Genomic DNA, 19,109 nt, shown 5'->3' with positions numbered 1-19,109 from the left:
GATTTATTTTTTTTTTTTTTTGTACGATTTTTCAATAAAAATAACCTTTATTAGTAAACGTGTGTCCCTATATGACTTTCTTGGAGTGACCCACCTCTCTTTTCTGCATGTTTTTCAATGTCTTGGGACTGCACCAACCTAAATTATTAGGTTTGGTGATAGGGTATGTAGGTTGGGGAGTTGCCATTAATTGGACAACCCCTTAAATTATTGTGGGTGAGCCGGTGTGGTAACTTTGGAATTTGTTTGTAGGGCTGCCAAGGTGATAGCAAGAACGCCAAAAAGAAAAACAACAAGAAGACCAACAAGAATAAGAGCAGCATGAGCCGGGCCAACAAGAAGAAAACTAGCATGCCCAATGTGTGTAATGATCTGAGCCAAAAACTGTATGCCACCATGGAAAAACATAAAGAGGTAAGGAAATATTAGCAGCAATTTAAAGCAGACATGTCCAACTGGTTTTTTTTGTTTAGATGCCAGAAGACCTTTGGGTATATGCCCGACCTATAGGAAGTTGAACACCACGCAGAAGATGGCTGAACTACATGAGCAAATGCCCTCTTCTTGAGTAATGGTTCCTTAGTTTAAGCTTAGACTTTTTAGAAGGTAGGCACAGTACACACGCTGGCCTAAATATTTCCAGTTTTGTTTTGTTTTTTTCTTTTAATTCTTAAATGAGGACAATTAACTATTTAACTCCATACTACCTAAAACCAAAATAACTTCTCTATGATGCATTACAATTCTCATTTTGACAGGATCAAAAAAAAAAAGTTGATAACCGAATATTTTTATTGCTAATTTCTCCATATGAAATATAGGTTTGTGTTGATTCCATTCTCTGGTATTTTATTCCTTATTTTTTTTCCTTCTGTAGGTGTTTTTTGTGATACATTTCTATGCGGGCCCAGTGATCAACTCCCTCCCTCCTATTGTGGATCCAGACCCTATGTTGAGCTGTGATTTGATGGATGGACGAGATGCATTCCTTACCCTTGCCCGGGATAAGCACTGGGAGTTCTCCTCATTGCGTCGCTCCAAATGGTCCACACTCTGCATGTTGGTGGAGTTGCACACACAAGGCCAGGACCGTTTTGTCTACACCTGCAATGAATGCAAGCACCATGTGGAGACTCGTTGGCATTGTACTGTCTGCGAGGTAAGTGTGCCTAAGTGTTTCACGTTTATTAAAGAGATTAGATGTGTAAATTATAAAATTACTTTAGGGGAATTTAAAATGGTTGTAAAGGCTAAAGGTTTTTCTGTATTAAGGTAAAAAAAAAACTTTCGTGTTTTTGCTTCCCCTCCCCAGTCCCCCTAAATACTTAACCTGAGCCCGATCTCGATTTAGTGCCGTGCCTGAGCAGAGCTGCTGTCTTTTTCTCTTCACTGGCTCAGAGACAGCAGCAGGAGCCATTGGCTCCTGTTGCTGTCAATCACAGCCTGTCAGAAGAGAGCAAGGGGGTGGGGCCAAGCCTCGCTGTCTGTCTATAGACACGGGCAGTGCGGCTTGAGATCAAGCCTGTAGGTATGCCACAATAGGAAGCGACTTTATATGGTGGCACGCCAAGAGGAGGAGCCAAGAGCACAAACAGGGGACCCAAAAAGAGGAAAATCTGAGCTGCTCTGTGCAAAGCCATTGCACAGAGCAGGGAAGTATAAATCTATTTATAAAAAAAAAAATAGCCTCTGCAATCACTTTAAGAGTTAGCATTAGTTCCAAAAATATTTTAACCTTATTTGCACTGTTTACAAGGTTCTCCATCGATTAGTCCTTTATCCCAGTTAACTGCTAAGTTTGCCTGAGTCATATAGTATAAGATGGCCCTGGTGGAGAGAAAACAAGAAGCCTGCAGAAGACATTTGAGAAAAGTAAATCATTTGGAGGGTATTACATGAGCTATTATAGAATGTGATTACATGCAAGCCTGTTCATTATGAATATTGTTTCAGTGCAGTGTTTTTATATTCAAATCATGCTGCTTTTATTGTGTCTAGTGGTTTGGTATGAAAATAATATCCTCTCGTTTTATAGGATTATGATCTGTGTGTGAACTGCTACAACAGCAAGAGCCATGAGCACAAGATGGTGAAGTGGGGTCTTGGGCTGGATGACGAGAGCAACAATCAAGGAGAAGCGCAGTCCAAGAGCCCTCAAGAGTCCCGCCGGCTGAGCATCCAGCGCTGCATCCAGTCACTGGTACATGCCTGCCAGTGCCGCAATGCCAACTGTTCGCTGCCTTCCTGCCAGAAGATGAAAAGGGTTGTACAGCATACAAAAGGATGCAAGCGCAAGACCAATGGAGGCTGTCCAGTTTGCAAACAGCTGATTGCATTATGCTGTTACCATGCCAAGCACTGCCAGGAGAACAAGTGCCCAGTACCATTCTGTCTCAACATCAAACAGAAGTTGCGGCAGCAGCAGATTCAGCACCGGCTGCAGCAGGCCCAGCTGATGAGGCGGCGTATGGCCACTATGAACACGCGTACAGTTCCCCAACAGCCTCTGCCTTCCCCTACCCCTGCCACTCCTGGCACACCTACACAGCAACCCACCACCCCACAGACTCCACAACCTGCTCCGCAACCTTCTCCTGGTGGCATGGCCTCCCCAGGCTTCCCCAATGTGGCTAGGACTCAGCCTCCCAACGTGGCATCACAGGGAAAGCCAACGAGTTCACTTCCTGTGGTCCCTCCTCAGCCTACACAACCCCCACCGGCTGCCGTTGCAGCTGCCCGTCAGATAGAGCTGGAGGCACAGCAGCAACAACTTTATCGGGTTAACATTGAGGGAATGACCAGTGTGCGTCCAGGCATGGTGAATCAAACAGTGGGACCTGTGAATCCATTACCACAAATGAGTATGAACGTGCCACGCCCAGGTCCAATTGCTCCTCCTCCTATCATGCAAGGCATGCAACCGGGACAGTGGTCCACAGCCCCAATGCCTCAGCAGAGTTCAATGCAACAGAATATCCAACGTCCAGTACTTCAAATGACTGCAGCCCCGCAGGCTGTGGCCGGACCTCGATTGCAAGGCGTTCCCCAGCAGCAGGCCCGTAACATATCACCCAATGCTCTCCAAGACCTCCTGCGAACTCTGAAGTCTCCCAGCTCTCCTCAGCAGCAGCAACAGGTGCTTAACATCTTGAAGTCAAACCCCCAGCTAATGGCTGCTTTTATAAAGCAAAGAACTGCTAAATATGTGGCCAACCAGCCTGGTATGCAGCCACAGCAAGCACCCCAACAGCCTCCTCAGCAGCCTGGTATGCATCCACAGCCTGGCCTGCAGAGTATGAACCCCATGCAGGTCGGGGTGCAAAGGCCTAATGTTCCTCAGCAGCAGCAAGGAATGAGCCCACAGAGCCAAGGCATCAACCTCATGAATTCAGCTCACAATACCAGCTTAGCCCACAACCCACAATACCGAGAGATGCTTCGACGGCAGTTAATGCAGCAGCAGCAGCAGCAGCAACAACAGCAGCAGCAGCAGCAAGGCACTGCAGTCATGGCAGGCGGAATGCCAGCCCATGGGCAATTTCAGCAGCCGCCGGGGGGATACCCACAGTCACAGGCTTTGCAGCAGCAGCGTATGCAGCAGCATCTTCCCATACCCAGTGCAGCAATGGGACAAATACAGCAGATGGGGCAGCCAGGACTAGGCGCAGATGGAGCACCACAGAGCATCCAGCAGGCATTACGACTTCAACAACAGCTCAAGCAACAGATGGCTTCTTCTGGGCAGCCTAACCCTATGAGTCCTCAGCAACACCTTTTGACAGGCCAGCCACCTTCTACGCATCTTCCCCCAGGCCAACAAATTGCAACCTCCCTAAGCAACCAGGTGCGCTCACCTGCCCCCGTCCAATCGCCCCGCCCTCAGTCACAACCTCCACATTCCAGTCCTTCACCCCGAGTACAGCCTCAGCCTTCTCCTCACCATGTCTCTCCACAGACAGGATCGCCTCACCCAGGCTTGGCAGCTTCTATGGGCACTTCTTTAGACCAGGGTCACCTGGGGAACCCTGATCAGAGCGCCATGCTTCCACAGCTCAACCCTCCCAACCGTGGCGCCCTCACAAATGACTTGTCTCTTGTGGGAGATACTTCAGGGGACACCTTGGAAAAATTTGTTGAGGGATTGTAGCATCCACAGAACCCCGGCAGTGAACTGGAGAACTGCAGTGGTGGAGGGAAAGGGGTCCTCTTTAACTCCATCTGCCCCTCCTGCCCCTTTTTGTTATATATAAATATAAATATATAAATATCTATCCCTCCCATTCCTTCCACCTTACCTTGGACATTTATTTTAATATTTACTTTGTTTGCGTACTCATTGCTGGTCTGCACATCAGGGACACAGGGCCTCAGTCTGGACTGAGACCGCCACCCATTTGCCAGATTCAAACCCTACACTGTCGGAGAGGATGGCATAGCGCTGCTGAGCATCGCCTTCACCCTTCTCTAGCATTGTCAGTGGCTGCTCTGACGTTCAATGTGTTCGAACATATTTTGTGTTTTGGTTTTTTTTTGTTTTGTTTTTGCGGGGTTTTTTTTTTTTTTTTCCCCAAGCTGACCAGGCGGCCAAATTTAGACACCTCCCTCCCCTTGGGCTGTTAAATTATTGCTCGGCCTCACAAAACACAGCAGGCCAACCTTTAGGAGGATTAACCCCCTCTTCTGTGCTCACTCTGTGAGGACCGCTGCTTCCTTCTCTGGCAGACTGGTGCAATTTTGCGTCTGACAGGGAAGGGGTGAACTCATCAATACGCTAATGTGTGTATTTTATTTTATTTTTTTTTTCATCTGCAAGGACTGTCTTACCGGGTATTTTTTATTTTTTTTTTTTCCTCCTGCAGCTGCAGAGCCTAAAACAAAAACTAGGGGAGAGGGGGTTTGGGGTCCCTTTTACCACTTGTAAAACTACATCATCCTCTTCAAACCCAAGAAGGGGCGTTTCCATAAGACGTTTGTAAAGACAGATGGTTTTCGGGGGGAAGGATGCTGTATAGAAACCGTCATCCTCATGGTTATATATATTTTTTTTCTTCTCCTTTATATAAAAAAAAAAATTAAATCCCAGGCAGCAAGAAAGCTCTTCCACCAAATCTTCCCACCAGACAGATCCCTCATTGTACAGAGAATTTTCACAGAAGCCAGAGGGAGAAGCCGTACAATTTGAATTTTGCCATCTTGTTGAAATATTTCCCCCCCTCCCCCCCCCTTTATTTTATTTGTATTTTCTAATGGTTGGGGGCGTGAAAACTGAAACAAAAAAAAAGGCTCCCGCCAAACGGAACTGCTTATAAAAAGAAAACTACAGATGCGAAATTTTTTTTTTTTTGAAATACAAGCAATCAAGTGTAAATCATGCCGGTTGTTACCCCCCATATAAATAAGAGGCACCGAGGGGAGAGAAAACCCGAGACTGAATCATTGTACAGACTGGTAGAACGTCTGGGAGCTTTTCTTAACCGATATGATATTGTTAACCACTTTGCTGTCAGAGGGGGTGAGTAATTCTCTTCCTCCTTTGACCCCCTCTGGCAGGGAAGGGGTGGGAATACTGTCTGACAGCAGCTATTTTCATGCTGAGTAAAAGTGTACATGGTATTAAAACTTCAGTGTTCTGGGTTTTTTCATTTTTTTTCCTTCCTTTCCCGTTTGTTTTGTTATGGAAAAAAAATGCTGTTTTCAACATTGTATGCTGGACTATGCATGTTTTTTTTTAATTGTATATAAAGTATTGCTTAAAATTGATATAAATTACTGAAATTTTTACAATGTAGTTTATTCTTACGCCCCCTAGATCATTTAGGGCTTTTCTGTGTGAATATTTAAGAATGACAATGATTTTCTCATTGATCGAAAAGCAATATTTAAGGGGTAAAAATGGTGTCTATTAAAGTGTATCTTAACTCCATAACAAAAATGTAATATAATAATGGCTTACCAGTCCTTAGATATGGTAGCTGCATTAGAGCTTTATGTGATCAGATACCTATGATCGTGCTAAAATGATAGTGTCCTTGTCACTTCCCTGTGCAGTGAACAGAGATCTCAATGTTGTCATCTCTCACCATTTCTTTCTGTTGTCTTCAGATTGTCTCCCCTTATGTTATAGCGATGAGCAGAGTAGTAGGTGTTTGTAGCCCAAATCAGCCTAGGATGACATTGCTGCTTCTCTATTGGTGCATTACACTGAGCACTTAGTGGATGGTAAGCCGTGTAAAATTGATACCGCTCGAATGCCCCATTCTGTCATCCCAGCCAACTGGCAACAATGTTTGCAGGTGCTGGTTGAGTTGAATACTGGCTCATCACACACACCAAGGACTACAACAAAATGGCGCCTGACTGCACATGACCTTGACTTATTGTAAAAAAAAAAAGAAAAAAATAGCTTCAGTTTGGTCTCTTACCCATGGAAGAACCCTCTCCAACATGTTTTAACCAGTAGGGGCTTAATTGTAGAAGCCTCTACAGTTAGGCCCCTACTGGGCAAAACATGTTAGTAAAAATGGCTTCAGCTTGGTCTCCTATTCATGAGATAACTCCCTCTAACATGTTTTGCCCAGTAGGTGCTTAACCATAGAGGCCTCTACAATTAAGCCCCTACTTGTCAAAACATGTTAGAGGGGTTTCTCGTGAGTAGGAGACCAATCTGAAGCCATTTTATACTTAGACTGTGTAAGCGCTGTTTTCTAAGGACAGAAAGTGTTACTGGCAGGTTAACTTTTTGTATATATATATAGAGGTATTTTCTCTTTGGGGTTGGATTTTTAGGGCATTATATGACAATATGTATAAAAAAAAGTATCTCTTTATTATTCACTTTGGAAAAATTTGTTAAAAGCAATTCATATTCTATATGCCAAGAAAAAAGACCTGTAATGACACCTCATGGATCATTAAATATTTAAGAATTCCAAAGAAGTGTTATTCCACAACTACTGCTTGGTTACATTCCTTGGTGGTTATTGCAACCATGGATGGTTCCCAATAGGTGGGGGTATCCAGCGCATTTCTAAGTAAACATTAATAACTTCTTCCTCAGGGATATTGTATCCACTTCTGCAACATAGAACAAGTTTGCTTTAGTCCTGGTTCACACTGCGGCGACCTGTGAGGCGACCTGGTCGCCTCACAGGTCGCCTCCCATAGGGAAGCTGCAGACCCGTTCTAATAGGAGCGACACAAGTCGCTCCGACTTAGAAAAAGGGTCCGGAGCTTCTTTGGGGCGACCCGGAGGCGACCGCCATAGACTTCAATGTTATGAAGTCCGTGACGGCCGCTCCGAGGTCGCGGCGCGCTGCTCGCACCGCGACCTCGGAGGTCGCGGTGCGAAGTAGCATCGCTCGTATGTGAACGGGCAGTTTGAAACAAACATGTCAAAAATAACATCGGAAGATACAAAATATGTGTATTAAAGTTCACTTTCCATTGAAAACAAATATATACAATGTGCTGACCTTTATTTCAATACTCCCCATGCTTTCAAGGGAGTGCCCTGTTCTCTCCCTGGAGCCACAGTCACACCATGTAAGGCCGCTGGATATTTGTCCAAAAAAGGAAGTTGACCCCGTCTACATAAAACTCATGTTGTAAGGTACTAATACCACCAGCCCACTTAAGGTCCTTATTAGTACCTTACTACATGAGTTTTATATATATATCTTTTTCTAGTGAAGGGGTCAACCTTTTTTGGACAAATATTCAGTGGCACTACATGGTGTGACTGTGGCTCCAGGGAGAGAACACTCCCTTGAAACCCTGGGAACATTGAAATAAAGGTCAGCACATTGTATATATTTGTTTTTAATGGAAAGTGAACTTTTATACACATATATTTTGTATCTTTCTATGTATTTTTGACGTATTTGTTTCTAAAGCCAACTTGTTCTATGTTGCAGAAGTGGATATAATATCCCTGAGGAAGAAGTTATTGATGTTCAATTTGAGACGCATTGGATACCCCCACCTATTGGGAATCATCCATGGTTGCAATACCCACCATGGAATGTAACAAGCAGTAGTTGGGGAATACCACTTCTTTGGCAATCTTAAATATTTAACCATATGTGAAATGTCCATAAAATGAGTCCCAAGTGAAGTTCAAAATAAATAAATATGTGCATCCAATTCATAAGTGAAGGTTGGTCGTGTTAAGAATCCCCACACCAGAAAGAGACATTGGATGCGCTCACCCGAGGGTATGAAACCCAAAATACCTTATAGTACATAAGCCATACAAGCTGGTAGTTGTAATTCCCAAACGGTAGCCGGAACACCTGATGTTGTGAAGAGGTGGCCAGAACGTCTCATACGGGAACTTGCAGGTCTCTCTCAGCAGTACATGGAGGAACAAGCCAGACAAAGCCGACATAGTGTAAAACTGTTAAACTTTTATTCTTAAAAAGTCAGACACACAAGCATCCAGTAAATATGAGCAGGAAAATACAGAGACTGATGGCATTCATGACATTACTGACGTGTTTCCTCTAATAAGACATAATCATAGGAAGTTACCATGGCAACTGCACCCTCAACCATCTGAGAAATTGAAAAAAACTGTCAGGGATAACTAGGTGAAAATCATAGGAAAAGGCCTAAAAATAATGCAGCCAACACATTTACGACTGGCACAGATTACCAAGTAAAAATAAAGAAAACATAGCCTGAAATAATAAATATAATGCAGCTGTCACAACTGGTAAGGTAAATATATTACATTTTTTATTACATTTTTGTTCTTTGGTTTAGATACACTGTAAAGCTGAACTCCAGGCAAACTGCTAAATAAATGTGAATTGATTTACCTGCCAATAGGATTTCTAATTTTCTCCAGCTGCTTGTGAGTTGTAAGACTGCCAGACAGCCCAGCCAGAAGAGAAAAGTGAAACCACTTACTCTATTAATCACGCTGTAGTCACTAACCGTTCCTGCATATTAGGCAACGAAGGAGTATAACACACTACAACTGGTCGTACACTGATTGAAACCTAGCTGGTTTCATCATATTTGTGTATGGTTGTTGAACATGTTCAAGGAACATATTTGAAAGCCTTTCTTGATAAGCGGCTGCATCTGCTGATCTGTGTATTCTGACAGCAGACAGTCCCTCTTTGTATGGATGGAGAAAAAAAAAAAGCGAACAATGTATGGCCATACAAGTCATAATCGCAGCTCTCACCTGTCACCATGCTCCTTGTCAGGGAATGTGCATGCAGCAGAGCATGTTTGCCTCAAAGCCTTGCCCCTCGTTCCAGTCTGAGTGCTGCTGTGCTGGAGATGACAGCAGGCAGGTATCAAAACAGATTTGGGTTCTTGTGCTAGCAGGTAGGTAAAAATGAATGCCATAATTTTTAAATGACTGCATGACCGCTATAACTTGTTTATTTGCCTGGAGTCCAGCATTACTGCATATTCACATCTAGAGATATGGGATTGTGCCCACGATTCCAAATGGCACTGCAAAGCTGGCAAAACGCAGCACGCTTGTTAAAAGGCCATTCGTTTTCAATGGCCCCTAAACATGATGCAATATTGTCGCGCGATGCTTGTTGCCCAAAGTGAAGCAGGAGCAGCTTCTGCTTTGCGCGATGCAATTTTCCATGCTTGTAATACAACAATCGCTGCAAAAACGCACCACGTTTAGTTGCATTGAAAATTAATGGCACCCGAACAAGCATGCTGCCTTTTGCCAGTATTGCGTTATGATTTGGAATCGCGGCAATTCCATCTCCATTCCCAAATCACTAGATGTGAGCTGTGTGTAAAAGACAAACCTAAATTAGAACTTATAACATACTTATCTTGAGAGAAATATCAAGGCGGTCATTGCTGGGCTGCCTTCCTGGATTTACTAGCTGCTTGGCTGACATGTGGACATCTTGAGTCGGTATTTCATGCCACTGACCTGGAATTTAATTTATATAAGCTTGCCTGATCTGGGGACTTGTTCCAGGTTGGTGACTAAAAAGCATTGAAGCAAGAGGCTTCTTATAGAACATACATGGCAGCCTTTTTATTTTTCATAACCGGTTCGCTCAAATCCTTTGAAAGATTGATCAATCATATTCACAGGTACATTGGACATGGGCAAATTGTTAGCATTTTAATTTGTATGATTCTGTAAATTTGCACATTTGGTGGTCAGTTCATTTTACAAAGATTATAAAGCGCCAACAGATATCAAGCAATTTGTTTATCGATCATGCTGGAAAAATCTGTCTCAGCAGACACCCTACAACGAGAGGTGGTGTTCATGTGAACAATTTACAATGTGACCAATAGTGGTGCTGCTGTGACTTGTGATAGTCACAAAATGGCTTCAGCTGGCTCTCCTCCCATCAGAAAAAAACCCATGTAATATGTTTCACCCATGTAGGGCCTCTATAATTAAGCCCTACATGGGAGAAACATGTTTGAGGGGCTTTCCTGAGGAGTGGAGAGCCAGCTGAAGCCATTTTTTTAATTCACTATATTTGTGTATGGTCCTGGGAAACCTTTGTGGCCCTATGGTTGGGCTTGATGTGCTCTTATCAGTGACTCAGCAGCAGTGTTTAACCACTTGCCGACCGCCGCCCGACTATATACGGCGGCGGTCAGCCCCTCTCAGGCAAAGTGACGTACCGGTACATCACTAGCCTGGGGGCGATGGCGCTGCCGGAGGCGGGCTCCCGCCCCTGCTCGTATCCGAAGAAGCCGGCGCGCGTGACAGGCGGACCCGATGTCCGCCGGTCACTCGCGATCGTCGGGTAGAGAGGGAGAAAGGCAGGCGGCTAGTGTAAACAAAGCCGCCTGTCACTCTCCCCTGTGTAAAAGCACAGATCACTCGGTCCTGCTATGTAGGACCGTTGATCTGTGCTTTTACACACAGTCACATCCAATCACAGTAAGAAACACGCCCCTAGTAACACTTAACCCCTCCCGCTCCAATAAAGTTAACCCCTTCCCTCCCAGTGTCATTTGTACAGTAACAGTGCATATGTATAGCACTGATTACTGTAGTAATGTCACTGGTACCCCCAAAAGTGTCAAAAATGTCAGTCAAGGGTTCGATCTGTCTGCCGCAATGTCGCAGTCCCGCAAAAAAAAATCGCAGATCGCTGCCATTACTCGTTTAAAAAAAAAAAAATCTTTCCCTTAGTAAACGCAATAACTTTTGCGCAAACCAATCAAAATACGCTTTTTGCAATTTTTTTTTTTTTTACCAAACATATGTAGCAGAAAACAAATTGGCCTAAAATGTTAAATTTTGATTTTTACATTTTTTTGGGGGGGAATTTCATATAAAAAAAATTGAAAAATATTGTTATTTTTGCAAAATTGTCGCCATTTTTTTGTTTATAGCGCATGATCAAAAAATCGCACAGGTGATCAAATACCACCAAAAGAAAGCTCTGTTTGTGGGAAAAAAAGGACGTCAAATTCGTTTAGGTACAGTGTCGCACGACCGCGCAATTGTCCGTTAAAGTCACGCAGTGCCGAATCGCAAAATACCCCCTGGTCAGGAAGGGGGTAAAATCTTCCGGGGCTTAAGTGGTTAACCTGGCCGGTATGTCTGACAAACATTAGCAGTGCTGCTTTTCGTTCAGTTCGTTTTAGGTAATTATGAGAGTAATGCCCACTTACTAGATGGAAGGTTTTCGACAATGTGTGTTAGGCTTATTCATGGGTGGTCTGGTCCGCCTGCCTGTTTTTTGCAGATGGACCCGACCAAACCCTCTCTTCTCCTCTATGGGGAGCTGGATGTAAACAGACTTGTGTGAAAGGGGCTTAAATCTGCCTAAAGCGTGTAAACTAACCCTGCCGATCCATACTTTCTGTATAGCAGGAGCAGCGCTCCCCCACTGAGGCTATGGGTCTACTAAGATTTTTATAGTAAAAAGTTAATTTAACAGAATATTAAAATCTAAGAGAAACCTCATATAGTGCAGTGTGTCAGTTTTTAACCTGAAAAAAAAAAAAAAATGAAAGCAGCCATCACATCGAAGAACATTTTAGCTATTATAGAAAATACCTGTTGATTTTCTAGTAATGCGGTTTCCTTTTCACTTCCTGTGATCTTAACTGAAAGCACAAAGATTCCTAACTGCCTTGTGTGCATGGTAGCCAATCTGCTTCTGACTCCAGCTTGTTCAATTAACAAAAAAAAAAAAAAAACCTGAAAGCCGATTGGTTTCTGTGCAGAGCTGCACCAGATTTTGCGCTCTCCAGTTTATTAAATCGGCCCCAACGGATTCTTGGTAAACAAGTACATGTGTTCATTCAACATCCATTTTTTTTAAGAGTGCTCTGTGTTCTGCTATCAAATGGTGGATCTGTTTCACATGCCTTTCTAAAGGATAGGGATTCAATAACCGTATCACCCATAGAGTACATTGGGAACCTTATGTATCTGAATATTAGCTGCTCTTAGTAAAAGGAATGCTGGTCATTTAATCCTAAATGTTGACCCTGGAGCCTGTGTGTATTGTATGACTGAGAGGGATGTGCGTAATATGACTGGATAGATACATACTACATGGAACGCAAGTGGCTGCAAGGCAAGACATTTCTCATAACCACTCCAAATTTTAAAAATGATTAGCTTTGTCTTGTCAAGGCACAGTGGTTGTGTTCATGTTGGGCTGGTCAGTATTTTCTGTAGCAATACGGTAAGAATTCTACATGCAGTGTTTTTACTTTCCATAAACTATGCAAATGGGGATGAAGCGCATTACTGTGGAGTGTCATTATGTCCAAACAGGGGTGACCTTTAATGATCTATGCATAAAATGTTAAGTGCACAAATAATTTTATGGGAAAATTGTTGAAATGAATAGAGCCTGTTGATGGGAGTCTCTTTTGAACACATGTCAAGGCATCTCTGCAATATCTGCACATACATTTCTCTGTTTAATCCTGTTAAAGACCCTGTGAGTACAGATGAATACCTGTTGATCTGCTAGAAATGCACCTGTCTTCTAATGTATTCTTGTGCAATGACCCAGCATGCCCTTTTGTTGACAGATTTGGTGTCAGCCCTGCTCAGTTGTCAAAACTACTGAATACTGCCTATTTCCATAAAGTTCACAGCCTAATAAAAAAATGTTAGTGCATTTGGTGGGGTTTGCATAAACTTTCATTTTAAAAAAATGCACTTACCCTTTTTTGTTGGGGTGAAATACACTTTAATTTCTCATATTTACTCCCTTTCAGTGTGTTAAATATACCATTGAAAGCTTTCTTGTTAAATCTGTTCAATAGGTGGACCCTGCCAGAAATCCAGTGCTATTCCTTGCCCTCTGCAATCTTCTCTGAAGCACTATTATCAGCCCTGCCCCATTCAGCTTTGGCTACAGAACACCCCACCTTGTTAAATGAAGAGGAGGTGTTCTGTAGTCCTGACATTTGTCCTAGATGAGTGTTGTCACTGACCTTTTGAGGGACAATGTGTCTTTAGATTTACCCTTGAAATCTCCATTTGTTAGGAAATATTGCTCTAGTTTCTCCACTCCTGCACCCATCACACTAAGACACTCCAAGCTTGGCTCCCAGTCAACTTACAAGGTCGGGGACCAGGTCAAAAGCCTCAGACAAGGCTTCCGCAATATGAAGGTCTAACCCCACTTTTCAGAGTAAGGGTTTTTTTTTTTTTTTTTTTTTTTTTTTGGGATGCTTAAACCACTTGCATCTCGGACAGTTGGATGCAGGAGATGGTATCCTGGGGTTACTAGAGTTTTGTTGCCCACCTCTCCTCAGTTTCTTACCTCTAGACTTGGGTCTTTTGGACCAGGTTGTCCTTGCCCTAGTTCCCGTGGCAAAGGTCTCAAGGATTTTACTCCAACCTATACACAGTTGCCAAGCCATAGGGGGTGTTTCCCTATCCTGGATATCTATCTAAAAGGCTTCATCTGAAATTTTAAATGGACTCTTCCAGGTCTACCATCACTTCCCTTTGCCCACAAGATTTGCTAGCTTCTGTGAATATCAAGTACGCCTACCTACATGTCCCCATTTTTACATGTCCCCATTTTTCCAGTGCATCAGTCTTTCCTATGTTTTGCTGTGGCACCCCCTACATGAACAGTCTGTGGCCCTTTTCTTTTGTCTCTCATTTGCACCTAGGGTGTTCTGCCCTCCTTCATATCACCCCCCCCCCCCCAAACTGTGGTGTCCCGTACCCCCACCCCCCCCCCTCCAAAACAGTGTCCCCTGCCTCCCCATCCCCTAAAGCAGTATCCTCAATCCCCCCTTCACTGTATTGTCCACTATCCCCCATCCAACAGGGTGTCCTCCCCTCACATGCACACGCCTTGTGTAGGTAGCACTTCCTCTCTGCCAACGTGTTTACAGCAGAGCCAAGATCAAGAGACAGCATAGTGCTGGGTGGAAAGTGGGAGCGGGAGCTGCCGGAGTTAACATTTCAGAGGCTGGTGATTGGTTATTAGGACCGCCTAGCAACCAGTCACTGAGCAGCTCCCGCCCCTACCCTCCATTCAGCACTAAGCTGCCTTCCGCTCTCTGCTCTGCAGTGAATGTGAGCGGGGGAGGCAGAGCCGTGGTCAACGGCTTGCCGACCCCTGGACTAGATGAGTAAATCCTGCAATACTCGCAGCAGCTGAAAAAAAGACCCCACTAATCCCACTGGGGAAAGACAACAAATATAAAGTTAACGCTAACTATTACAAGTTCTGCCACAAAATGTGGCACACGGGGTGGCGGGTCCAATATAGATTATGGATTTCAAGATCGTCCTCCCTAGTTTTGGATTTTTGGTAGTGCTCCATTTGATAGGATGATTGATCTCGAAGAAAAGAAAAACCATATAGTGTAGCATGTCAAACTTTACATATGTGCTAACTGTATTCTTATAATGAGCTTGCATCAAAAATTATAAAAAAAAAAAAAGTATCCAATAAACCATAAGATGCGTTCTTACCCTTCTATTTTTCAAAAAAGCTTTCTATGAGACTCCAATGTAACTTTCCTTAGATCTTCTCTGGAAGGATCTTCCTCCATGTGGGTGTCAGAAGCTCCCAAAAAATAATTTTTTCTTTCGTTCATTGACGGACACAGTCCTGAAAAGCTTGACTATGCCTATGGGCAGTCCCAGGGGGGTTTACACCCACTCTCAGCTATAGGCACTCAGTTTTTTTTCTGCCTAGTCAGAAGTAAGGACCTAGTACCTTGCTGGGGATCTCTGGTCCTGGCAATTTTTTTAATTTTAAATGGAATTTTTTTTTCCTCTTTTTATTATTTTGTTCCTGTGAGAACTACAACCAAGTGCCGGACAGGGCGACAAACTGGATAATATAGATCCTTAGCGCCCCCCCTAGTCCGTCCAGCGAGCGCGTGCAGACCGCAGCTCCACGCTAGGTCGGCCGTGACATAGCCCCACTGGACGGCGGCTGGACTGCGAGTTAAATGTCTCACGAGGAAGCATACGCACTGGCTTCGGTCTGAGTCACATAGTTTCCTCTTAGCTGACAGCACCCACATTACGATGGAGCGTTGTCCTGCCTGGAGCAGTGCCCACCCTGTTCTGGTGTAGTAAGTAGCTGTCCTCCCACTACCCCTGGAGGGTTTTGCGGTGGACGTGGACCCCTACTTGGGATGGTTGGACCCCCAGCCCTTAAATTTAAGCCGCAGCTTGCGGCCTACTAGGCTATGTGGCCGAGTGGGGCGCTGCCATTGGGGGCAGCCCCAGTTCGTGTAGCTGAAATCCCCACTCTTCCTTTGGGCTTCTGCCCGGCTCAGGATCCGTGCAATTGCAGCTGGGCCCCCACAAAAATTTAGGCCGCTGTTTGCAGCCTGCTGAGCCATATGGTCAGCTTGGCACCTCTTTTGGACCGGGTGGGGCTTCATTTTCGAGTCTTTCCACCAATATTGTGTGGGGCACCTGCCTTGTTTTAGCAAGGGCACCCTGCCTGTGCATCCGCATCACGGTGGGCGGGCTCCTTTTAAGAGGGCTATGTTTTATTATATCCTCTGGAGGGCTCGGAGGACAACCCCCTTGTTTTTTTTGCGGGGTCCAATAGGTGGTCCATTTGTGGACCCTTGGCTTGCGTCCCCTTGCAGGATCGCAGTCGGGAGCCTCCCCAGATTATGTTTTTGGGATGAGCTTAGTATAAAGTGACCCTACTATGTCTGCGTCCACGCACCCTGAGTGCTCAGATAGTGAGGATGATTCCTCTGCTCCCCTAGCCGTGCTTAAATAGGCGCTGGTCCATACACTGTGTCAGTGTGTGAAACTTTAAAAACGGAGGTTGCGGCTAATGCCGCGTCGGAGGCACTAGTTCATTTTGGCACCCACAGGCCCTCCAAAACGGTGAGGATGTTCCTTTTTCCGCTTACCTTGACAACTTGTCACAAAATAGTGGGGTTGTCCAAAACGCAGTGGTTGCTAGGTGTTTTTTTTTTTTTTTTTTTTTTTTTTGCGGTATCCTTATAAGGATTTACTGTGTTAAAGGTGGATGGTCCCACCTGGAGTGGACTCGCTGGTTTCCAGGTCAAATTAAGTTACCTTCATCCTGGTTGAGAAGTTCCCAACCTTTTACAGGTCCAGCTAATGAGAGGGCGGATTCTCTGGCCAACCATATGTGCACTGTGGCTGGTTCGGCAATGAGGCCGGTAACTACTATTGCCCTGGTGTTGCAAACTCTCACCAAGTGGGCTAAGCTTTTACGCCGGGACCTGGAGGGAGTACAGCTCCTACCTGTATTTGCAGAGCTGGTGAACCGGTTGTTCCAGGGCCTACAGTTTGTCTGTGATGCCTCTTTGGATGCGACTCCTTTGATTTCTAGGCTGTCAGTATTGGTGGTCCTTCTGCGTATTGTCTGGCTGAAATGCTGGTCTACGGACTAGACTTTTAAGAAGGCTTATCTGATCGCCTGTTTGGAGCCTCCTTGAATTACATTGTTAGGGTCTCACAGGGGGCAAGAGTACTCTTCTTCCGCAGGCTACCAAGGGCATGGAGCCCTGTCGTAGGCGTGGGCCATTCTCCTCGGCTCCTAAGCAGCCTCTTCGTCTCTCAGGGTCTCAAGTCAAGGGATCAAAAGTCAGGGCCTCCACCAGAGGTTCAAGAGGACCTGGTCTGGCAAGCCAAAAACTGCGGACAAAGCTGCCTCTGAATGAAGGGGCGTCCTCACCCGTATCTGGGGTGGGGGGACTTCTTCGCTGGTTTCCAGATCCATGGACCTCCCTCCCAAGTGGGTCCATAAAGTTATTGGCTCAGGTTACGAGATTGAGTTCGGTTTTGTCCTCAGGAAAGGTTGTTTTTTCCCCATCCAAACTGCACTTGTCCCTAGATCGCTTACGGGGTCTTTTTGGGGCAGTGCAAGACTTGTTACTTCAAGGGGTGATTGTTCTGGTTCCGGCTTTGAAACATTTCCAGCGGCTTTTACTCAAACCTCTTTACAGTCCCCAGGAAGGAAGGCAAGGTATGTCCTCAAGACGCTAAGCTGCTTTATGCGAGTACAGACATTTTCGCATGTAGTCCATTCACATGGTAGTTGTGTCCCTACATAAGGGGGATTTCTTCTCGTTTCTATCAACATTAAGGATGCCTGCATGCTCATTCTAATATGTGCTGGTTGCCAGCGTTTCCTCTGTTTTGCCGTGGACGAGGAGCATTATCAGTTTGTGGAGCTGACCTTTGGTCTCCCCTCTACAACTCGGGTCTTCACAGGAGTATTGGCCCCAGTGCTGGCATTGTTTGAGTCAGTGGGGGATCGTGGTACTGGGGTACCTGGACGATCTTCTGTGAGCACAGTCTCCGACTGCTCTGATGGACTATTGGAGATTGCTCTACGAACTCTAAGGGAGTTCAATTTTTGTGAACAGAACCAAAAGCAGACTCTTGAATGTTCAGGATCCAACCGGACTATCTGGGTCTGACTCTGCCTTGAGAAACTCCAGACATTGCAGGAGGCAATTCAGCTTCTGTTGCTCAGCAGACGGTCATCCCTCCAGGCTTACATGTGCGTGCTGAGCCTGATGGTGTCCACCCTCACAGAGGTCTGTTTGCACAGTTCCACACAGGGTCGCTGCTAGAGAGATTGTGGTGAAATGGGTCAAGGATCCACGGTCTCCAGAGGTGGCTTTGCTCTCTGGCACTTCGGGGAAAATCTTTCTCCCCCCTGTACTGCCCGGTTGTATCCATGGATGCCAGTCTGCCAGGGTGGAGACGTGCTCAGGGGGTCTGGACTCTGGCAGAGCCCAGACTGCCGATTAGTATACTGAAACTCCGAGCGATCAGACTTTGGCTCATTGGACAATCGTCTTCAGGGGTGTCTGGTACAAATTAATTTTAGACAATGCCACGGCCGTGGTCTATGTCAATTTATTAAGGGGGCACAAGGAGTGTCCTGGGGGCTCGGTAAGTAGCAGGCATTCCAAGGTGGGCTGACTGATTCGTTGCAGCCCTCTCAAACTTCTGCCATGACTCCTGTGCAGGATTCAGGCAGAAGGGATTCCGCTCATTCTAGTGCCTCCAAACTGGCCTCAGTATACTGATCTGGTACGGCTGGTTGCTGATGCTCCTTGGGCACTTCCTTTCAGGGAGGATCTGCTGTCCCAAGGATCAGTCTTCCATCCTGCTTTACAGTCGCTGGCTTTAACGGCTTGGCTGTTGAATGCCAGGTGCTGAAGGATGAAGGTTTGTTTGAATCTGATTTTTACGCTTTTAAAAGCTAGGAAATCTGCTTCTAGGAAGATCTACCATCGTATGAGGAAGACTTACATTGTGTGGTTTGAGTCTCTTGGGGTTCATCCTTGCTCCTTCTCGGTGGATCGGATCATAACGTTCCTTCAATGGGGTGGGGGTTTGAACAGAAATTTACCTCGAGTACCATCAAGGGCCAGGTATCGAGTTTTGGCGGTCTTTTTCCAACGACCTTTGGCCACACACTTCCTGGTGTGTACCTTTTTTCTTCAGGGTGTCTGACATTTGGTTCCTTCAGTTCGGGCTCTGTTGCCGCCCTGGGATCCTAATGTGGTGCTTTCAGCTTTACTGAAGCTTCTCTTTGAAAATTTTTTGGAAGTTTCCTTGCTTACGCTGCCCCAGAAGGTGGCCTTCTTTGGTGGCTATCACCACTGCATGCAGGGTGTCGGAACTGACA

General features: G+C 45.2%; 1 protein-coding gene across 2 annotated transcripts in view; it reads left to right on the top strand.

Moving 5' to 3' along the window:
* CREBBP (CREB binding lysine acetyltransferase) overlaps nt 1–5,775 on the top strand; it is a 106,468-nt gene extending 100,693 nt beyond the window's left edge. For both annotated transcript variants that reach the window (XM_082260218.1, XM_082260217.1), the window contains exons 29-31: nt 253–414; nt 878–1,159; nt 2,036–5,775. In XM_082260218.1, coding sequence (XP_082116344.1) covers nt 253–414; nt 878–1,159; nt 2,036–4,147 — 2,556 coding nt within the window. In that variant the 3' untranslated portion in view covers nt 4,148–5,775. The remainder of the gene's footprint in view (nt 1–252; nt 415–877; nt 1,160–2,035) is intronic.
* The last annotated feature ends 13,334 nt before the right edge of the window (nt 5,776–19,109 follow it).

The sequence above is a fragment of the Pelophylax lessonae genome (assembly GCF_965119305.1).
Source record: "Pelophylax lessonae genome assembly, chromosome: 6".
In the NCBI taxonomy this organism is placed as follows: domain Eukaryota; kingdom Metazoa; phylum Chordata; class Amphibia; order Anura; family Ranidae; genus Pelophylax; species Pelophylax lessonae.
Note: the sequence above shows the minus strand (reverse complement) of the source record. Positions and strands in the feature narration are given on the sequence as shown.